The 23,217-nt window shown below is 42.4% G+C and overlaps 1 protein-coding gene across 1 annotated transcript; it reads right to left on the minus strand.

The window, feature by feature from the left end:
• Positions 1-4,757: 4,757 nt before the first annotated feature.
• On the minus strand, positions 4,758-10,212 carry LOC142954450 (intermediate filament protein ON3-like). The gene is made up of 8 exons (XM_076095465.1): positions 9,677-10,212; positions 7,886-8,094; positions 7,120-7,180; positions 6,916-7,011; positions 6,586-6,750; positions 6,234-6,359; positions 5,842-6,106; positions 4,758-5,701 (listed from the first exon to the last, which is right to left on the minus strand). The coding sequence occupies exons 1-8, from the start codon at positions 10,109-10,111 to the stop codon at positions 5,361-5,363; spliced, it is 1,698 nt and encodes a 565-aa protein (XP_075951580.1). The 5' UTR covers positions 10,112-10,212; the 3' UTR covers positions 4,758-5,360.
• Between the last annotated feature and the right edge of the window lie 13,005 nt (positions 10,213-23,217).

Raw genomic sequence — 23,217 nt, forward strand, 5'->3', positions numbered from 1 at the left:
TGAAGGCTACAGTGCCTCTGTCGGTCAAAGCTGCTCCGTCAATAAACATCACAGAATGTCACAAAAGTATGCACAGTGATTCCACTGGTGCCGTTCTGCTGGAAAATAGTAGTTGGCCCACTGGATGTTCAGTTCTCTGAGCAGGCCTACGAGAAGTGCAGGAAGAGGAAGAGGGAGTGAGACGGCGCCTGGACGCTGCCGAGAGATGTGATCCACGGTCAGATCACCATAGTTCATAAAGATACAGCGCAGTGACAACACAGCCAGTTCACACGCCGGGTTGAACGCGACCTGCCGATGCACGTTCAACCCGCGTTTGACCCGTTCAGAGACTCCAGTCTGCAGTTTGGTTCATACACTTCACTGACGAACCAGAGAAGTGCACAGGAACATTGGGCTTCATGATCATAAGAATGTTTTTATATCACGTCCACACTTGAGGTCCATACTCACCCCCCCTCCCCTGCCACCGGCCGTTAATTACCTGAAAACACATGATAATGTACGCGGTGTAGCCTATATGACGGTTGTGGACTATTTTGTGTTTTTGTAATTTAAATAAAATAACAATGTTAGAATAAAATATGGCTATTATCATGTATGGGGGGCAGGCACCAGACCAGTAAGGGAGCCACTAAATAGCCATTTAAAGATTTTTTTTTAATTCAGTTATTTATTTGGGTTATTCATTTATCTTATATTTATGTGTACTTTAATTGGAATTTGTTTAATTAATTTACTCTATTTACACCATCTTATTATCTATATTTTGTTTACTCCTTTTGCTTCCCTCATCTTCTATATGTGTATGTATGTAAGTATGAGTATGGGGATATCTGTATTATCCCCATAGCTGTTTGTGAGTTCATGTTCTTGTCTGCACTTGTTTTCTAATCACTTCATCACAATACAATAAAAATAATAATAAAATATATCCTGTAGTTACATGGATTTAGTTTAGACAAAGTTATTACATTGCAAAATTGAGAACGGTCAAAATGACTGCCCAGGTAGTTCTTGTCAATATATTGTAAAACATTTTCAAATTGTCAAGCCGTCTTTGCAGCATGCTTAACATATGCAAAATAAATTAGCCTACAAAAATATTGCAAAATAGATCCTTATTTTCCCCCAAAATGTTCAAACTATTACTGCGCTGACTATACACACACCAAGAGTGTGTGCCGGGCTCCTGTGAGAGAGCTCATCCTGACCTGCAGGGTAACATACTCAGTTCTAGTGGTGTGACATTGCTCCCTGGTGGTCAATTGCAAAAAGAAAATGAAATATTGTTTTATTATCTTAACCTGGATGCTGTTACACTCAAGCTGCCTGTCACAACCAACCACCCTATTGCATAATCATGATTTATCAGTTTATATATACATAAATACCCAACACAAAAAAAATATTGGCCATGTGCAAAGACGCTTTCCCCTCAAAATGAAATTTTCCGCACAAACAAGTAAGTTAAAAACACATTTACGGTAGAAATTTCCTCATTAAACCAGAATACGACTTGTTGGCCATTTCATCATTCCAAGCTGTCCGAACATTCAAGCTGTCTGGCTATGCCAACCAATATATTTAAAATGCAGGAAACTTCATTTAGAGTCATGTTTTTCCCAATATATATATACAGTGCCTTGCAGTAGTATTCACCCCCCTTGGATGATTTCCCCTTTTGTTGCTTTTATACATGAAATCATGGTCAATATAATTTGGCTTTTTTGTCAAGAATTTGCAAAAAAAGCTTCTTTCATGTCAAAGTGAAAACAGATTTTTACAATCTAATGTCAATTAATTAAAAATATATAGTGTAAAATAAGTGTTTGCATAAATATTCACCCGCTTTAAAGTGACTGACCTAATTCAACAGAAGTCCAGCTAGTTAATGCCAGCAGTGTCACAAGTAGTGAAATGGAGATGACCTGAGTGCAGTTGATGTGTGTCAAGTGATTGTAGTATAAACACACCTGTGTCTGGGAGGTCCAGTCTCTGGTTCATCAGTATTCCTGCTAAAATTGCAACATGAAGACAAAAGAACACTCCAAGCAACTCAGAGAAAAGATAATTGAAAAGTACAAGTCAGGAGATGGCTACAAAAATATTTCCAGCTCACTGGACATCCCACAGAGTTCAGTTCAGTCCATCATTAAGAAATGGAAGGAGTATGGCACTTGTTTAAATCTCCTAGAGCTGGCCGTCCTCACAAACTGAGTGACCGGGCCAGAAGAGGACTGATGAGGGAGGCCACCAAGACACCTAGGACCACTCTGAAGGAGTTGACAGCTTCAGTGACTCAGATGGGAGAGACTGTACATACAGCAACTGTTGCCCGGATTCTTCACCAGTCGAAGCTGTATGGGAGAGTGGCAAAGAGAAAGACACTGTAGAAAGAATTCGCCCAAAGGCATGTGGGAGACTCCAATGTCAATTGGAAGAAGGTTATTTGGTCTGATGAGACAAAAATTGAGCTTTTTGGCCATCAGACCAGACGCTATGTTTGGTGAACACCAAACACTGCACATCACCACAAACACACCATCTCCACCGTGAAGCATGGTGGTGGCAGCATCATGCTCTGGGGATGCTTCTCAGCAGCAGGCCCTGGAAGGCTTGTAAAGGTAGAGGGGAACATGAATGCAGAAAAATATCGCCAAATCCTGGAGGATAATCTGACTCAGTCTGCAAGAGAACTACGACTTGGGAGAATATTTATTCTCCAGCAAGACAACGACCCCAAGCATACAGCAAAAGCTCCACAGAAATGGTTCAAAGACCACAAGGTGAATGTTCTGGAGTGGCCAAGTCAAAGCCCAGACCTCAATCCAATCCAGAATCTGTGGCTGGACTTGAAAAGAGCAGTTCACGCCCGATCCCTGAGCAACCTGACAGAGCTTGAGCTGTTTTGAAGAAGAATAGAGAAACATCTTAGTGTCCAGATGTGCCAGCCTGAGTGAGACACATCCACATCCACACACACTCAGTGCTGTGATTGCAGCCAAAGGTGCATTCACTAAATACTGACCTGAAGGGGGTGAATACTTATGCAATCATTTACTTTACCTCATATATTTTTAATTAATTGATATTATTTTGTAAAAATCTGTTTTCACTTTGATATTAAAGAGGATTTTTTTGCAAATTCTTGTCAAAAAAGCCAAATTATATTGACCATGATTTCATGTATGAAAGCAACAAAAGGATGAAACATCCAAGGGGGGTGAATACTTATGCAAGGCACTGTAATTATGTGTCTCCTGCAAAGTCCAATCAGTTAATAACAAACAGACCTGATCGAGCGAAAGGTAAAAACAAATGTTTTATGTCTCTATAGGGTCCTTTCCACTTATTTTCCAATTTCAATAATTGTCGACATTATTTACTTATTTAAATTTAAATAGGATCCAGCTTGAACAATTTTATCAAAGTTACCCTTCAAGTCACGATCAAAGTGAACAATTGCACCACTCCAAATGAAGGCTAATGTTGCTCCCCGTCAGCTAACCTAAAAACGTAGCTCCTTGGACTAATTTGCTAACACGATCCTCTTAATAACTTTAGGAGATGATAAAGTTTAAATGTGATTTAACAGTGAAACATCTACAAAAATAAGTTACAAAAACAGGATTGCTTCTTCTTTACAATTCAAACGCAATAGTTTCTGCTTTGCAAAATTCCGGCAATGGCGGTGATCCATTAAATCGTGTTTGTAAGTGTAAATGTCAGGTGAAAAAGGTCTATACCGTAGACAAATTGAGAGTGCCGACTTTTTGAACTCAAGTAGACCCTATTCAGAGGTCGGCACTCTCCCAACGAGCTGTTAACTGGCTAATTAGACCCATGAACTGTCAATAAAACATCAAAGGCTACACCCAGGGTATATAGCAGTGTTCCTTATTAGGACTTTTTTCCCTCTCCGTGATAGAACACAGTTTAAACTGGGTGTGAACCCATAAATAAACAGGTTCTAATCATTAACACAGAGTTAGCTCCTCATTTGCCCACTATTTTAGGTTTCTGTTACCCTTTAACTGTCTTTTAATTACTTTAAGTACACTGTGACCACATCTCACACTATGTTACTATGTAGAGTATTAAAGGTGTATTGTATGTTTTCATTGAAATGATCACTATGGCCAGAGAAGTGTCATTTCATTGAATAATTTTTTACCATGATCACAAAAGAAACAAGATTTGATAGATCCTAACCCTCACCTTAATCCGGATCAGCTAATAATGCTGTTACTGATACTGGTGTGTTCATTTTTCTTTTTTTACATGTGGGACAGAATGTAGGATTTAGCAGCATCTAGTGGCAAGGTTAAAGATTGGAACCGACTGAAACTTATTACTTCTGTAGAAGAAATACTGTGGTCGATGCAAGCCTGACTGGCTCGCTAGCCAGTGTTTGGTTTATCCGTTCTGGGCTACTGTAGGAACATGCCCGACTATTTCGGGTAAAAAAAAAAACATACTTCATAATATTTTATTCCCTTTCTGCCAGTAGTAAATGCTACGCACTGAAGCTTTTAGTGTTCGATACATGTACATTTTCAAACATATTAATCAAGATAGTGTTAGTTTCTAATTTTCCTTTGGATTTAAAAGAATGACTCAGAACTGTCCCTGATTACAGTCTGGACTGCTTCAGTACTTTGATTCATTCCGGTCAGATTCAGATATATTCTAATTTACTTCAACTACATCTCTCTTTGAGTCATCGGCATCAAGAAATTAAAACAAACGCATAATTTTCCTTCAGTAAACACATTTTTTTATTTGGTTTGGTAGCAAAAACAGCACCTCAGGACAACAGTATGATGCGGGCAGCCTCCTAAGGGGTCAAACAGTTTCAGCTACAGGACACACACAGGGAAGACATGCACTACCTACTGCAGGACATTTTTTAAGACACTGGTTGAGCACTGTTTCAGCACATTCACATTCCTTTGACAACACCACTGTCTACGCAACACCATGTTGAAGGAAACAGCCCTTTGTGCATGGAATAGCTGTTTCATAGATTTCAAGGGAGTGTTATATATTTATATATATATATTTTTTCCTAGTTGCAATTTGCCCAGTTTCTATCTCACTTTCTGTGACAAAACTACTTTGTTTTAGTTCAGACAATCGGACATCATACATACAAAATAAATTCTTTGGTCCCTTTCAGATCTTTGGTAGTGTTAGAATCATTTATTGCTTCATGTAAATGTTTAGGAGAGTGGCTGGCAAGCGTTTTTACTTCATAGTTGGGGGTATGGGGGGGGAAGGGGACTGTAAGTACAAAACTACCAGAGAGGCAGAGGAGATAATAGCAGACAGGTATCTACACCTCTAAACCTGACAGCTCAATCCTCAACGACTTCAGAGGACTCGGACACCACTCTTCCATCCCTAGTCTCGATCATCTTGATAACAACGTTCTTCTTGCTCTGGGTGGTGCTGTAGCCTCCGCCGGTGCTGCCGCTGCTGAAGCCACCGCCGCTGCTGTAGCCGCCGCCGCCGCCGCCGCTACTGTAGCCGCCGCCGCTGCTGTAGCCGCCGCCGCCGCCGCTGCTGTAGCCGCCGCCCATGCTACCGCCGCTCATGCTCCCGCCATATCCGCCTCCATACCCGCCGCTGAAACCACTGGAGTAGCCGCTTGAGTAGCTGCTCTTCACGTTGTCCGTGGGGTAACCACCGTAGCTTGCTGTTGAGAGACAGGAGAAAACAGTCAAACGTGGGAAGCTGACAAAGAAATGTAACAAAATCCAATCAATGAAGACCGTTAGTTGGTCGGCTAGAAGTAGACTTCAGTCAATGAGGGCAAGGACGACGACGATGACTTACTGCTCTGTTGGGAGATGTTGATGGACTTGATGCCAGTCGCCAGCCTGTCCTCCTCTCCCTCCAGCAGTTTCCTGTAGGTGGCGATCTCAATGTCCAGAGCCAGCTTGACGTTCATCAGGTCCTGGTACTCTCTGATCTGGCGGGCCATGTCCTGCTTGGCTCTTTGCAGGGCGTCTTCCAGGTCCCTGATGCGGGCCTTGGCGTCCTTCACTGCCATCTCACCACGCTCCTCGGCCTCGGCGATTTGGGCCTCCAGGTTGGCGCGCTGGGAGAAGAAAAATGCCCCACCAAAAAAAATAAGGCTTTGTTCACTCTTCTGATTGTTAAATGACAATAACAAACGATATATGATGGCTCATGTACCATGTCGCCAAAACACTTTTTTTCCATACCTGTCCCTTGATGGAATCAATCTCTGATGTCAGTCTCTGGATCATGCGATTGAGGTCTGAGATCTCTGTCTTGGTCGACCTCAAGTCATCTCCGTATCTGCTGGCGGATGTCTGCATCTCCTCATACTAAACAAAAAACAATACCAGACATTACAAACTGGAAACCCTATCGATCAGAACACTGCATGTGCTAACTCATGAACTAATGAATGCTACTGAGCTTCCTTTCAGTATAAATTTAACCGATACACATGGCAAGTAGGGTTTGCAACACACACCGTATGTATCTCTCTAGATAAAGAAATGACAGAAACACGGACATAATAAGAATTCAAAAGGAGCTCCCAATCACCTTGCTTTTGTACCATGTCTCCGCCTCGGCGCGGCTGCGGTTGGCGATGTCCTCATACTGAGCCTTGACTTCTGCCACAATGGAGTCCATGTCCAGGTTGCGGCTGTTGTCCATCTCCACGATGACTGAAGTGTCCTTGATCTGTCCCTGGAGCTCATGCAGCTCCTGAAGAAATACAAGGAGAGAGATTGGTAAACCCCACCTCATCGAGGAAACCTATCCGGCAAGTGCGCTTCAAGGGCCGGCACGGGAGGCGAGTTAAGATGCTAAACAGATTCTGAGAAAATCAGGTAAACAAACAACACCACTGAGATGATTTTTGTGTCATACCTCCTCATAGATCGACCTCAGGAAGTTGATCTCATCTGTCAGACTCTCCAGCTTGGCCTCCAGCTCAACCTTATTCATGTAGGCCTCATCGACATCCTGGAACCGATACAAGTTTTATTAGAATAGGGCATCACAAAGAACTCTTCAGGAGAGAGGTTATATTTTGCCAACTCAAAGGCAAGTTGAGTAAATGCTGATGTTTACCTTCTTGATGAGGACAAAGTCGTTCTCACACTCTGTGCGCTTGTTGATCTCATCTTCATACCTGAGAGGGAAAACAATACAGTTCATGGTGAGGCTTTGAATGTTCACATAGAGACTCATCTCATGCTCCTGTTTAGTTTATATACCAATGCAACACTAGGAGGCGCCAGTAGTCCATCCCTGACTCTTGAACTCCTTTGGGACATTTGCCTTAAACAAAGTAAGGTTGACTGAGGGCCAAGCCTGAGAGGTCTGACATCTCTCCCTGGAGGGAGCGCCCCCCCTCCCCCCCTGAATTCAGCTGATACGCTTCATTTGTCTCTGCACAACTGCCCAGTATGTCTGGCACTATCGTAGCTGTTTGTGTTGGAGACATGTGCGTGTAAAGCTCTGCCAACTCTGTAAAATGATTTTTACCTTCGGTCACATGTAATGTATTGCAATGGGTGTTTGGAACATGCCTCCTCGGTGCTGTAATTCCCTACAGTTTGTGTATGACGCAAGATAATGGACAGATGTCGGGAGTAGTCCGAAAACAGGCGAGCTCAGTGCGCTGCGAGGCTAGTCTCGAAACACAAAAAAAAACCTCCAGCTGTATTTTATTTATGAATGAAGATTCTACTCATTTTGAAAATCGTCCAGTGCAACCGAAATGAAAAAGGTGAATAGTAGATAAACAGTGTACTTCTTTATGCGGCAGAACGAGCCCGACTCTGCATGGAACAGTTCGTTTTTTAAGCCCATGATTGCAGCCCTGCACACTTACTTGTTCTTGAAGTCCTCCACCAGGCCCTGCATGTTGTGGAGGTCGGCCTCCAGCTTCATCTTGTCGTTGCCCAGGCCATCGAGTTGCCTGCGCAGGTTGGAGATGTAGGCCTCGAACATGGCATCGATGTTGGAGCGGGTGGTGGTCTGTCCCTGCAGCAAGTTCCACTTGGTCTCCAGCATCTTGTTCTGCTGCTCCAGGAAGCGGACCTGATGCGTGGAAAAAGAAGGTATTTATTATGAGTTGTGAGTGAGCAACCAATCCAAAAAGCCTCTAACAGGCTTGTTTATGGTGTTAATGAGTGTGAAGACGGAGTCCTTGTCATCAGTTATAAATTATTACGAAAAGGTATGATGTAACTGCTCTGCCGTGTCAAAACAACATCGCCACCCAAATACTCAAGCATCAGGATCAACCTCACCATGCCTACCGATCCCCGTCTCCAGTCATTGTTGTTCTTATCTAACTTTGGAGTTCTGTAAGCTGCTGTTGGCTTCAGACTGGAACGGGCTTTTCCAAAGGAAGGCCTGACCTAGTGCATCCTGACAGGAGGTAGGGGGAGGGGGCTAGGACGAGGTTTGGAAAAAGTAGCTGGAGGAACAGGGCCAGTTAACCCTTCTCCCGCATGTCTTCCTGTTTTTGGACAGGAAGGCAGGCAGGCAGATGCAGGAAGGTAAATATTTAACTGTGTTATCGAGGTGATGATCGAAGGAAAGCAGAGAGTGGAGAGGAGGAGGAGGGGGAAAAATGAAGTTTGCATATTTGTGAACAGTAAAAAAGCAAGGTTGTGAACCCTGATCTGACACAATGCACAATACAGGTGGGATCCAACCAAGAACTTCTTGATTTGAACCGGCGTAAACACGGCGAGATAACAGGTGATAGAAGGGAGGAGGTTTATCTGCTTTGTGTCGAAGCATGCAAAACGCGCATTATCTTCCTTGTTGCAATCATTGCGACAGGAGAGGGAGAGGGAGAGCTGAAACGTAGCCAGTCAGCTGACGTTGACCAGAACATGAAACCGTTTTAATTATTAACCCACTGCCGAGGCCTCAGAGGACACACACACACACACACACACACACCACCCTGAGTATAACATGCTGATTTGAATGATTAAAAGTCAACAAACTCCCAATGGACACTAAAATGTGTCACTGTGAAAGAAAGTTTTATCTTTAAAGGTAACAATGGCACTCAGTAGTGACTGTGTGTGTGTGTGTGTGTGTGTGTGCGTGTATGTGTGTGCGTGTAGTGTGTGTGTGTTTGGGAGGGGTGGGGGCCACCAGGGAAGCACAAAGAGCCACACCCCAGCAGAGGGAGGGATCATTCCCAAGGTAACTCGTATCACAAGCCCTGAGCTCTGCCCTGACACACCCTTAGCTTTCTCTCTCTCCTTCTTTGTATTTGTCTTTCCCAGTCTCTCCTTTACTGCAAGTCTGTTTTTCATCACTATAAAAGGGCAGCCTGAGCCAAACGATAGACAGCCTAACCTTAACTTTGAGCGACGGCACATTTTATTTTTTTCTGCCTTTGTGGGAGGTGGCGAGAGCAGGGGGGGATCAACTTTATCCAGTGCTAGCAAATAGTGGGGGAAATCAGCATTGTAAGACATGTGGCAAACATATGGACCTCTATATCAAATATTGCATAACAGTTTCTCAGCAGCTGGAGAGAAACATTCCACTTTTCTGACTACACCGTGACTGAGCTTTCCACGCACTTAAAATAAGTTTCTGTCCTTGTGAAGAGAACCCAAACATATTCAGGCCCTCGATTACAAGTTCATACCTTGTCAATGAAGGAAGCGAAGCGGTTGTTGAGGGTCTTGATCTGCTCCTTCTCCTGGGTGCGAACGACTTGGATGTTGGGGTCAATCTCAAGGTTCAGGGGGGCCAAAAGGCTCCTGTTCACAGTCACGGCGGTGATAGGGGCCTGAGCACCCATGCCACCGCCGTAACCCATACTCATGCTTGATCCACCCATGCCACCGCCAAAGCCCATGCCGCCACCGCCGCCCATGCCACCGCCGCCCATGCTTGAGTTCAGGCCATAGGCGGAGGAGCTGGTGATGCCCCCGAAGCCCCTGTTGCCTCCTCCATAGGAACTCTTGACGTTGTAGCTCCTGCGGCTGCTGATGCCACCCGATCCGGAATAGGAGCTGCTGCTGAAGTTCCGCGGGGCACTGGAACTCCTCACTTTGTAGCTGCTCTGGTAACTGGTCATTCTGAAATCTGGAGGAGATTCTTCTGGATGAGTCTGGGAAGGTCAGACCGAAATGACTCGGTTGGCAATGCAGGCAGGGCAGGCAGGCAGAGGGAAAGAGACCAGAGTGGATAGAAAGGAGAAGAAACCGACCGAGGAGTTTTAAAGCCTGTGGCTGTGGGTGGGGACTGTGGTGTGCTGCCATTGGCCTGCGAGTCTGGGTGAGAGAGGGAGGCAGGGCTGTAACATTACACTTCTATGACACATTGTCCAGTCACTCAAAACCGTTACCTGGTCTCTATATAGGCTTCTCTTTGTTGTTCGAGAAAACCTGGTCTTCTGAGAGGATTGTCGAGTGGTTGTACTTCTTTGATCTCCTGTGCTTGTGTGTTTCTAGTAAAAACTGCTCAAAAACAGCTGATTCAACAGGTCTCTTGAAAATATAAATCATTCATATTCTGCAGCTATATAAAAAAATGTTGTGTGTGTGTATGTGGGAAGGTGGGAAAGTACGTACTTCTGATTATCTCTTAACAATCAACAATGATTGTAAATTTGGCAACAATCTACATCTGTTCTGCTACCATTTTCTTACCCTTCACCATCCTTTCTATTAGTTTGACGGTCACTAGATCATGTAACTATTTCCAAATTTATAATTTTTCACTTTACAGGTTTTCCTATAACTGTTCTTCTGTCTACTACTGTACCATATTCTATTTAATCTTACATTTCATATTATATTATAATTGCTACATTTTGGCTGCAGCATGCTGACTCATATTCCAATTCGATTTTTTCGTGACTATTATACATATATGTATGAACATTGTTAGAGTTAGCCTGCGAGCTAAGAAATTCATTGCCTTCCCATCCCTCAGCTGTTTACTGAAAAACGATGTAGCAATTAACACAGTGGAACACCACAAATTGTTGTTAACAAATTAGTAAAAAAAATTGCAGCCTGTTCTCACTTCCAACTCGTCAAATATTGTTGCTTGGTCAGTGGTCCTACCAGGCGACAACCTCCGGTTCTGATGAGTGGAGCCAATGCGGGAGTGTCTTAACACTTGCATTCTCTCTACTGACCAGCAGGGGGCGACTCCTCTGGTTGCAAAAAGAAGTCTGTTTGTATAGAAGTCTATGATAAAAATTTCTCTACTTCTCACTTTATTTATTGCCTCAGTAAACATTGTAAACATGCGTTTATGGTCTCAATCTCTAGTTTCAAGTCTTCTTCAATACAGCATGATGTTCATTTAGTAGGTTATGGTACATTTAGAGTCAGATAGATGATAAAGAAAGGAATGTTTTAGGGCGGGGACACCTTGTAATTGACAGGCCACTACCGCTATGAGAGCCATATGCGGCATCCCTACCTCACTCCTTTGCCGTTCAAATATGGTCACTTCATTTCACTGGTTGTAAAAAGTCAAGATGGCGACAGCCAAAATCCAAGATGGCGACGGCCAAAAGGCCGAACTCAACTACGGTACATAGGTTGTATAACTTTGTGTACAGTTACCATGTCTCATACTTAACTTAGCCTACAAGTACACTTATTTTAACGCGAAACATGACCTTTTCCTAAACGGAAGTTTATTTTGAAAAGACAGTGTATAAATATAACAAGCTGTAATTGACACAAGCAAAACTGACGCTAGAAGGGTCATAGTTCAAAGCATAAGGTCATTTACAAGCTAACGCATTGAACAAGTTGGGAGTGAGAATGTGTAATTTGTATAATCTGTTAATAAGAGGTGTTGGTAGGCTGACCTTTGCTGGGGTTTTACTGCAAGGCTGTTTCCAGTCTTTATGCTAACCTTAGCTCCCCGGCTGTGTGCTGTAGCTCCACTTCTGCTAATCTAACTCTGCAAGAAAGCAAACAAGCTTTTTTTCCCAGTCAAACCTTGAGTAATTTTGAGTAATTATAAACACTGTATGGAAAAGCAGCTGGATGTCATACCGATTGGCATATAGCACCTTTTTGCTAGCTGTGCTAGCACGTCAAACTCAGTTGTAAGCAACGCCACTCAAGACAAATTATGCTTGTTCTTTTAAAAAACACCAATTAAACAAATATAATGCTCAGAAGCAATTGGGAAATTCCACAGTAAGCAAGCGTGTATTTAATGTATTTAGTGGAGGTTTAACTGTTTTGGATGCTTTAGGGCTCAAAATTCTTTGGCTGCTGCAGGCAACCTGTATGCAGCACCTTGCCTTGCTCTAAATATAATACATACCACATGTACAGTTTTGTGTACTTGTGTCTGCAAACCAGGTGAACTGCCCTAACCAGCTGTCAAACAAGAGGTATGTCAGGTTAACTCCATTGCGCCCGAGGCTTTTTACAGTTTATCTATGCTGATATACAACTGTTTGCTCATGTGTGTCAATATCTGGCTACACAACATGCACCTCAGAGTTATGGTGCATCATTATTTTCTATAAACGTCTGTCTATAATTCATTACTGATGCGTATTCCTGAGAGAACTACTCACTGTGCAAACGTTGCAAAAAAATTCTTACGCCACAGTGATAACAGAGCCACTATTGCTTCCATCACTCCTGCATGCACGGTTACTGAATCATGCTTCCCACCATGCAGCAGCGTGTAGCTATGGTGGCATACATGGCGGCTAAACCCTCAACCGTCCTTCCACCAATACCGGCCCTGCATTCCTTTCCTCCCCCCCCTCATTTATTTCCTCCTCCAGTCCCTCACCACGATGAGTCATGAGTCCTGGCGTTACCCATCCAAACCCCCCTCCACCACCATATCCTCTCCCCTCCACCTTCTCTAACATTCCTTGTTTGCCTGCCGTTAGCTCTTGTCCTCATTATCCTCATGGAAACACACCCAAATAAAATCCCACCCCTGTCCCCTCTCAGCCAAAATGGATGCCAGCCCATGAGCGAGGCACTGGAGACTGCAGGGCACGGGGTTGCAAAGCTCAAAGGGACGGACTCTGACAAAAAAAAGAACATGTGGCAATATTGATACGATGTTGTGAGTTTGAGAATCCCGTAAGTAACAGAAATAAACAGATCCAAAGGGCAATCCCCGCTCTGCGTTGTGAAATGCGCATGACTGCAGTGAAATGATGGTGATCTTATATTGTCACCAGGTTTTGAGTCATGCGGGGATGTTCATTCAAAACCCACGGAAACGAGAACAGATCTCTCTCAGAGCGCTTGGAAGTTGAATTTCAGCAGCTCCACCATGAATTATGAAATGATCTTTGGTTGATGGTATGAATCTCATTCCTCTGATCAGGCTGAAAGTGAACGATAAAAGTAGAAAAGAAATACTTCCAACATGACAACAGTTTAGAAACAGGTGACCACAAACACGTTTTTGATTCAATTGTTGAGTACGTTACGCAATATATAGAATTCAGAATAGTGTAGTTTAGCCTAATATTTGCATTGGGTTTGAACATTTGATAAGAACACGTTTTTAACACGTTTTTTTTTTGCAGTTATCAGGGGTGTGAACTCGTATTGATTTGCTTTGTAGTATTTTTTCTTGCATCTTTATTGTCTGCATTTGACAGTGTGGTACTAAATTCCCCCTCGCTGTATGATTTCTCTAATGCACCTCGTCTACCAGCAGCAGAATTCCCTGCACCTCCAGTTTGCATAAACACTCTTTTTTTTCAGGACAACATTCATCACTTGAATAAAATGTAAGGATTTTTTATGCCAAATGGGCAAATCCTCTTCTCTGATTGGCTATTCCTGCTGCAAGCATACATGTGATCACTTGAGACCTGTTCTTCAATGATACTCTTACACTAAATAGACGCATTTAGTCAGCATATTTCCAAGGGGTTTGATAAGTACCAACCCTGGTTTCAATACTGCTCTTGGGTCAGGAAACTATTCTATGACACAAGAAGAAAACACGATATCAGTTTCAATCACAATCAATCATGAAATGAGATTTGTCCCTTTTGACATTTGTGTGCTCGGGAGATAAACGCATACGTGGAATGTCACTATTGACATCAAGCACTCAATACTAAACTTAACTAACCCAACAATCATTACAACAAACACACAACTGGCATTTTCCTTGAAGCCTCTGCTTCATTCAGTTTCTCATTACAGCGGTAAAAGCAGGCTTCCAATCATATTTGGACTGACTGAGTGACACTACAAATGCGTGCAACAACGACAACAACATCTCTGTGACGAGGTGATTTAATCTAATTTTGAGTGTCAGGTATTTACTCTGCGTAGGGCGGTAGCCGTATCACGGTATGCCTGCCATAATCTCCATTCAGCTCAATCAATGGTAATGAGGCTTTCATCGGGACCCGTTACATGCCTAGTCTGTCATTACACCATCAGAGAGTCCCAAGCTTAGCAGACCGCTGATATTTCTTGGTTGATGGACCTTAACCCTGGGTGTGCTGTAACACTCTATAAACATCTTAAAGGATCTATCGCTGTCAGCTCTCTGACTCGTCAGAGATAATGTAGTGGGGGGGGGGGGGGGTGGGCAAAGGACTGAGGGTGTGTGCTGATGCATGTAACTCTCACTCACCTCTGTGCTCCACTCAACCACAAAAGACTCACAGGGCAGAGAAACGTCTGTAGCGTAAAGGCCTTCACTTATATGTCTGGGGCTTTTATTGTGAAAGGTAAAAGCAGAAGGAAGGGACCTGGTCTGCGCTGCCTGTGTCAAAGTTGAGCGCAGCAATAAAGTTTACCATCTTCGTTCATACTACAGAGTCTCCGTGTTGTGGTTTCATAAATATTGCCATGACTCAACCCTTTCCGCCAAACAGGAATGTTTGATGTCTTTTTTTGCAATGTAAAATTTGTCTGCTGAAATGAACAAAAGTTTTTGTCATGAAAATACAAAAAAAATATATTGATGGGCGAATTAATCGCACAAAAAAGGTGAAAAGGCCTTTAGTCGTCATACAAACTGTGTCAAAATCGGGGCATTTGAAGGGTGAACTTGTCGCGACACACAAAATGTGTCATTGTCAGGAGTCATGTTGGGTTTTGACTTGACGCAAGCATCCAAAATCAAGTTTGTTATCAGTTTGCAGTCGCCAAAACAAATGTTAGCATTGTACATTCCTGCAAACCAGGGGATATGTAGAATGTTGACGTTTCTGAACCCCCAAAAAAAATTCCACAAAATCACAATGCCATGTGGTTAACATTGTGGAACGATTGGTTAGGTTTAGGCAACATAACTACTTGTTTAAAAGGTGAGATACAATGGTGACGTGACAACATAACGTAACAGCAGTAATAACATAACTAGCGTTAATAAATAACTGCCCTTAGCGGACTTTCTTACATAACTTAACGCAAACAAATAACTTTCTTTTGTGATGTTACGTAACATAAATAAACAACAACCACCATTAGCGAACTTTCTTACGTGATGTTACGTTAGAACTGTAATAACGTAACTAGCGTAAATAAATATCAACCACCGTTAGCAAACTTTGTCATGTAACGTAAGAAGTGTAAAAACAATGTTTACTTTTAGTCTACCTGGGTGAAAGTCCTGTTTGACCTCCGTCTCGGCCTTAGGGAACTTTCACGCTTGTTAAACTCTTTATTATACCACGTAACTTTCAATAGCAGGGACTCAACATGCTAAGTCACTTTCTCTGACCCAATGCAAAAATGCCGACATTCAATGTATCTGTGGTTTGCAGAAACGTACAACGCCAACCTTTTTTTCGACTACGACTGGGCTGATTACTGTAACTGGGTGGTTTCATTGCAGTGTGTCTTAAGTTTAAGAACAACTTCAAGCTGTCCAGCAGCCTTTCCTGGCAGGATACAGAATAATAACCCTGCATCCTGAACGACCCTTTTGTGCTACAGCCCCATTGTGTTGCAGCTGAGCCTTCTATAGCATTAAGTAGTGGTAGATAGATAGATAGATAGATAGATAGATAGACAGGCCTGTTTTCTTCGCTTTCCTCTGGAACAGCAAGTTCTCCAGGATTTTTTGTCACGCGTCACATCATAAATATTCCTCATCTGTCTGTCCTTGGCTGATCTGCACAGCACAGGGATGCCACCAAGATGTACACTGGCAAGCAAACAAATGCAAAAAAAAAAAAATGACAATTTTGCTGCAGCAAATCATTACTGGAATCACCACATAGAATCACCACATAGAAAAAAAACCTGCAATTGTATGCAGACACACGCACAAGCAGATATACTCTCTCTTTCATCGTAATATATTGAGATTCATGTTAGAAAGATCATCTAGTTTATTTAACACCAGTATTATCACAATCCAACTGTGTTATGCCTTGAACAGTATACGTACTGTGCATAACAGCCTGTGTGGATGGGGGTTCTGGGAGAGAACTGCAGCAGTTCGCACGTCCATAGCGAACAAACATTCGGAGACTGTCTGCTGAAATGAAACTCTCCTATTAGAAATAAAGGGCAATTCCTCAAGTCATACCATTTTCAGTATTTTCATGAGATGAATTTAATGGAAAATGTGAGAAAGCGGTCTCCTTCCCAGTAATGTAGTGACAACAAACATCACATGTATGCTATGTAACCCCTATGTTCGTCATCCAGCAGGGAGTAACAGCCAGTGTCAGATGTAAATGTCACCCGGCTACTGACTCACTGAGAAAGTATTGTGGTTCTGTATAAGCCAGGAATATATAGTAAAAACAAAAAAAAACTGCGTATTTGATTGACTAAATAATAACAAGAGACCATTACTCAAAAGATACAATAAGTTTGATGATACTTTTAACAGCGCATTACGTGGTGGTGATGGTGTTAAAACTTAAGTGTTAAACGGTCTCTTCCTCTTTTCTCCCCGTTTAGGTTTTTTTGAGTTTTTCCTGTTCTGATGTGAGGGGTCCGGGACAGAGGATGTTGCATGTGTACAGATTGTAAAGCCCTCTGAGGCAAATTTGTAATTTGTGGTTTTGGGCTTTACAAAAATAAATTGAATTGAATTGAATGTGTCGCCACCAAAGGAAAGGGTTTAGGCAACAAGCCTACTTGGTTTAGGTTTAGGAAGGAAAAGATCATGGTTTCACACAGTGTCCCGTGTGAAACCAAAAGTCAACGCTAACACCGGTTTCCTGGGTGAAAGTCCCTATTCGTGTGTCCACCAACGCAGAGGATCTAGATCGACTTTACATTCCATTGGTCAAATCACGCTATCTTCGGAGATCAAGCTGTATTTTACTACTATTTTGGAAGATAATTCTTGTGATCCATCATCCTGCCTGATATTTATAACTCCCTTATGGCAGTTCGAACGAATAAAATAAAGCGTGGGTTAGAAAAAACTTGCAGGGAAAAAGAGGAGCGGAGCGAAAAACCAACATGTTCCATGGAAAAAGCTGATCCTACTCAGCTCAGTGGGCCTTGCGCCCAGTTCACCAGTGCCCACAAAACGCTGGCTTCCTTATTTGATTTTCTGTCTCCTGCGCTCTCCTTCCTCTCTTTTTGAAGCGTAGCATTTCCTGATTTTATAAAACAAAGACTTTATGTGTGGCGCGCGTGCGTGCGTTCGTGAACGTGAGGACCTTTTCCTCATTTATCCATCTTGTTTCCATCAACACACACACACACACACACACACACACACACACAAACCACATGTTCCTCATATGTTTCTCTGTGCGTGTCCCCGTATGATCCCTCTATAACACTTTTTTCCCTCCCCGCCCACCGCCCATGTCACTCTACCCCTCGCCACACCCACCGTCGCTGTGGCAACGGGGTTTGCCGCAGAGCAATGATGACTTTGCCAGATGCATATGGAAATGGTTTCAGTGTGGTTGCCGTGGATACGGAGATACATGGAGCCACACAATGTGTAACTACTACGTGCTGTATGGAGCTATGCGTGGAAACACTGCAGCGGGCGGGTATCACCGGGGATTTGAAGTCGCCTCTCTGGCAAGAGACCGGACAGGGAGACTCATTCACAGACGCTGTCATCGTGTAGAACAGATTTGTGTCAACGCACTGAAACTCACGGTCTAAGCTTCAGTGTTCCCTTGACACTCTTTTTGTTTTATTGGGAACAAAATAACTGATAAGCCAAGCAGTCCCTCCAGGCTGCAGAACAATGCAAAGACAAATAAACATTGGCAGAGGCTTTAAGCGGAGAAAGGAAGTCTACAAATTTGTGTGTTTTTTGGAGTCTGTCTTTTCTTTTCCTTTTTTTGACCTCGGGTAGTAGAATGTGTTTCTAATCAGAGAGTTGCTTACAATAGACCCCCTTGTTTTAGCTTGCATGTAGCTGCAACTGCCCGAGTGTAACAGATAGATTTGTGAGTCAAACGTGAAGATTTTCATTGACGATGTGTCTTTTGTAGCACGCCAGACAATAGTCACTCTGTAGCGACCCTCTGGCTAAAACCCTAGAAACAAGACAGAATGCAATAGTGTGTGTTCTGCTGCCCTGGTGGTAGCTGTCTGGGCATGTGGTTTGTCTAACTCTGTATGACTGTTCATTTCATGTCTGAGGGAAAACAGAAATGCTTAAGATATTCAAAGGAAGGGGGTTATGCAACTCAGAATAAGGCCGACTAATACGTAACGTATTGAGCTCATTCTTCACCAGGGGTTATAGTGGAGGCAGTTTTTAGACGTGTGAATAAGTTGCCCTTAGATCAAATAGTATAATTTATCAGCTGCATAACAATTGTGCAAAATATGTTGTAAGTCAAGGAACGTGAGTTCTTCAGTGATCACATTAAAAAGTTAAATTGATCATATTACGATAAGTAAAAAGCTGTCATGTTACTCTAGTTTTGACTTATTACATTCTCAATTTAATATATATAGATGTTTTATTGGCACTTTCTTCACTTTCCTTTGATATGTCCAGGAGGTCCTGTAGAACCTTCTGCAAGTTGAAATATAGTTATCAACATTTATATGTAATCTGCAGATCTAAAAAGCTTTACGTTTTCAGTTAAAGTTGAGTTTATTGTAGTGTTTTCATCTACAAATAACCAAAACTGCTCTGTTATCAGCTTTTCGACAATAAACTCTGACTATAAAAAAGACATAAAAGAAATGACACCAGTTGTAGAGTTGTCCTTGAAGTCTTTTCATTTCGATTCATCCCCTTCAATCCTCATGCTCCATCTAAAAACTGTGCGTATTTATCTATATATTTCCAATTTCATGTTTCAGATTATTAATAAGGAATATTCATGCCTAGGTAAGTATACCTACAGTAGGCTTCTTGCATTACTGCCAAGGTTTTTCCTCATCTTCAAATGCCTAACTCATGTAACAGTAAGACATACGGTTTGAAAATACTGATAATATGTAATATATTTTGTTTTGCTTGTTCAAATAGCATAAATTAATTGTTATGGTAAAAATAGAAAGATCCTAGATTCAAACAATAATAGACAACGCAGGGAGTCTCGAAACAAGAAATCCTTCCCCCTCACGCGCTCTCTACTTTGTTGTAAATCCTATATTTGTCAAACTTAATTATTAAAATAGCAGTTCTCCTAAGCATCATAAACTGAGATGTGATCACCCCCATGGAGCCCCTGAACAATACCAACAGTGTGGTTCAAATTCCAGCGCTTTGCATCCAAAAGGCTCGGTGGTGCTGAAAAAGAGCACAGAAAAGAAAAGTAACAGTTAAAACCTTGGAGTCGAGCCTGGAAAGGAGGGTGTTTTGGGGTTGCGTTGAGAATGTCAGAGGAGCATTTTAGAACCTAGTAGGGATAAATGACACTTACTCCAACAAGCGGTATGTATCACACTGATAAAAATCTAACTTTAGCTCATTCTCATGCCATTGCTGAATGACAAATGTTTTAGAGGTTTGGTGAAACCTATGGAGGGCAGAGGGGCTATGTGGGGCTTTGGGCAATGGGCATATATTGTGTTGCTTTATGAGGATAGTGTGTGTACTTGTGTCTGTTTATCTCAGTTCCTCTGCAAGTGTCTGGAGTCTGAATTACTCATGTGTTCAAACATCTGTAATTACACGTGTCAGGTTAAATCTGTAAAAGGCCCAAACATATCTGCTCATAGCTGGTTCAACTGTTCACTCGGCATGCTGTGTGATTCATACATCATCACCCATCTTTATGGTGGTAAAGCCTTGACACATTGTATCTGCAGTAAGGAGGGAGAGTCATAATCTAGTTGGAATTAAGACACAGCCAGGTGAGACTAAAGTCCCAGTCAACAGCATTTTGAAGTGTTTTAGTTCATTGACCAATTCAGCAGCCATTGCTAACTTGTTAGCCTTCTCATGCTGGCTGTCTTGAGCCAGCCTTGTGTTCCCCCATACAATCACGTTCCACCACAGCCATGTTCTTGTCGTCGCGCCACAATGCGACAATGGCAGGGACAACGTACGCTCAGGAGCAGGCATGTGGATTCTGCTCACAGACTGTTCAAGTCATATCTTTCTAGCACAGTTCCAAGTTGTTGTCCCCAGATGTTTGGCCCCACGGTATTGGGTCCCTTGCTATTTACTCTACACATATACGGTATAATGTGTATTTCCCAAATAACCACTCTATTTTTATGCTGGTGTCGTCAGCATGAAGTAGAGTAGTCAGTTGGGAACGTCTCTACTGCAAACCACGCCTTCTCCAAATTACAGTCTGCTTTTGATTGAATCCAGACATCTGTGTTTGATTAAAAGCTTGTTCAAGAAAAAAACCTACTCCCATGCATGCTTTCCATGGAAATCTAATTGATACAATAAATCATTGTAAATACTTGGGAATTTGGTTAGATCGCAGATTTTAACACAAAACTCTCATTGAACACCCCTCACTCAAAAAGTTACTGAAAATAAGAGTCTCAGGCAGGCTGGCTCGGCGAGACTGTCTCATGGGTGTGTTATAGAAACTGAATACCACATCCCCTTTGTCCAATGATAATTGCTCGCCTGGCGCATATGCAGAAAAAGGTTTCTAGCTTCCCTATTTACTTCTGGGTATGAGGCCCACTGAATATGCGCATTTGCGTTTTTCCCCCCTGGCGCCGCCCGTTAGTTTTGCTCCCCTCATACTTTAAATACAAAGTTAACTTTCTTAGAACAGAGCTTGTTTTGCCTTTTGAAACAGTAAAAACCATATACCCGTTATCTGCTATAGCATACTGTAATGGGTCATAGAGATATACTATCTGCTCATGCTGCTGCCATCAGGATCTGAATGGGACATTCACTATAAATTGTGTGTTTCTTGCTTTCTAATGCGTCTTGCACTACAACTGGCTTGTGTGCATCAGTAATCCGATGAGTTTGTACCTGTATCTTTGTCGGGGTTTGCTGGCTGTAAACTTACATTTATGTTGCATCAGATTCCGACTCTGACGGACCTCCTAAATGAACCGCCAGCGAGCGCTACAATTCATGCATCCGCACTCACTGAAACTGACAAACACAAGCCAACACTGTTATAGACAGCGACACATGAGGTGTACATCAATGTATACACTTTTTGGCATCACGTAGATGTTTATGCTAATGCAGTTGTAAATCCCTTCCTTTGAGCTGCCCTTCAAGGCATTCACAAAAGATCTCATTATCAAGTGTTGAACAGAAAGATTTACTAGTTTGTGGCGTGTGACAGTGTTTTAGCCTGGGAACCATGTGTTTTGGTTGCTGTCTTCTGCAGACAAGACAGACATTAAAAGTACTGAGCGGGTACAATGCGTTGCTCTGGAGATCAAATCCTCGGACACTCCCCACCGCCTTTACTATATCTGTCTCGCCTCGCATCTCTCAACATGACTACTATAGACGTCTGCATATTTCACTTTGAAATCACAGAGGTGTTCGAGATTTATATTTCAATCTATGCCTCTTGTGATCTGATATTCACGTTGTAGCCTTATTGGACCTTAGTAAGACAATATGCCATTCAGCAAAAAATAAACACCATGTATGGTACAAAGAAATGGATTAGCATCGGAACAAGTTGTACGAGACAAGAATATGCTGCTAAAAGCGGGGAATTTTTGTGCAACCTTACAGGAGTACAGGAGCCCATGTGCAATCTCTGTTCCACAGCATGTTTTCACACAGTTTTTATCTCTGGGATCTTGGAAGAGCTGGGTGGGTCGGTCACAGGTGGGTGGTTATAGTGAACAGAAACGCAAATAGAAAAAACTTTTTTTTCTTTTGTCTTCAGGCAAGCCATTTCCCTATAGTGACCCACAGTATATAAGTATATCTACATTCAGGTCCCAGCTTGGGTCTTGCTTGCTTTGTATGCAGCTGGGTGTGTCTCTGTTGAAACTCACACAGAACAGTAGGATATACAGAGCCTGATTGTAGTGTTTAAGTTGGGCCTACTCTAATGTTTGACTGCTGAGTGAGGCCCTCTTCATGTTGCTGTAATGTGGCGTAATTGGGGTTGAAAGACAGAATGGAGGCCACTTAATGTGGGCGGTATTTTATTTTATCTTATTTATCCTGCATTTAGCCAGGAAAGTCCCGTTGAGATAAAAGATCTCTTCTTTAGGGGAGTCCTAGTCAAAATGGCAGCATAACCAGTTTCACATAAAACTTATTTTACGTGTTTGAACACAAAAAATGGTACACAATACAGGCCAAACCTGTGATCACAGAAATAGGTGAAATGATCACACACCTCTACAACCCAGCCAGTAGGAAAAATGTTGGCATTGTACATCATACAAACCATAGGATATGATGACTGAGGATGTTTCTGAACGTCTCATAAATACATGTCATATCAGCCTCGTATCAATGAGGAAACGCAACCTGAAACGATTAGTTAGGTTTAGGCAACAAAGCTACTTGGTTAAGGTGAGAAAAGATCTTGGTCTATGTTAAAATAATAACGTAACAATGCAGCAATGCAGCAATGCAACGTAACAAAGTAACCACTAAATAAATCTCAACTTCCCTTGCTGGACTTTCTTATGTAAGGTTACATGAAAAGTACAACAACATTGCGTAACAAGCATTAAGTCAACGTTTACTTCTGGTTTCACATGAGTCACAAACAGTAGTTACCTTGGTGAGAGTCCTGTGTTTGAACAGTCAACCACCATTGCCACCCACCAATAATGCTGATTTACAGAAGAAAAAAATTCCTGGCGAATGGGCAGGCTGTTAACAAATGTCTAC

This window comes from Anarhichas minor, unplaced genomic scaffold, assembly GCF_050575085.1.
Source record: "Anarhichas minor isolate MPS153535 unplaced genomic scaffold, ASM5057508v1 ptg000020l, whole genome shotgun sequence".
NCBI classification, from domain to species: Eukaryota; Metazoa; Chordata; class Actinopteri; order Perciformes; family Anarhichadidae; genus Anarhichas; species Anarhichas minor.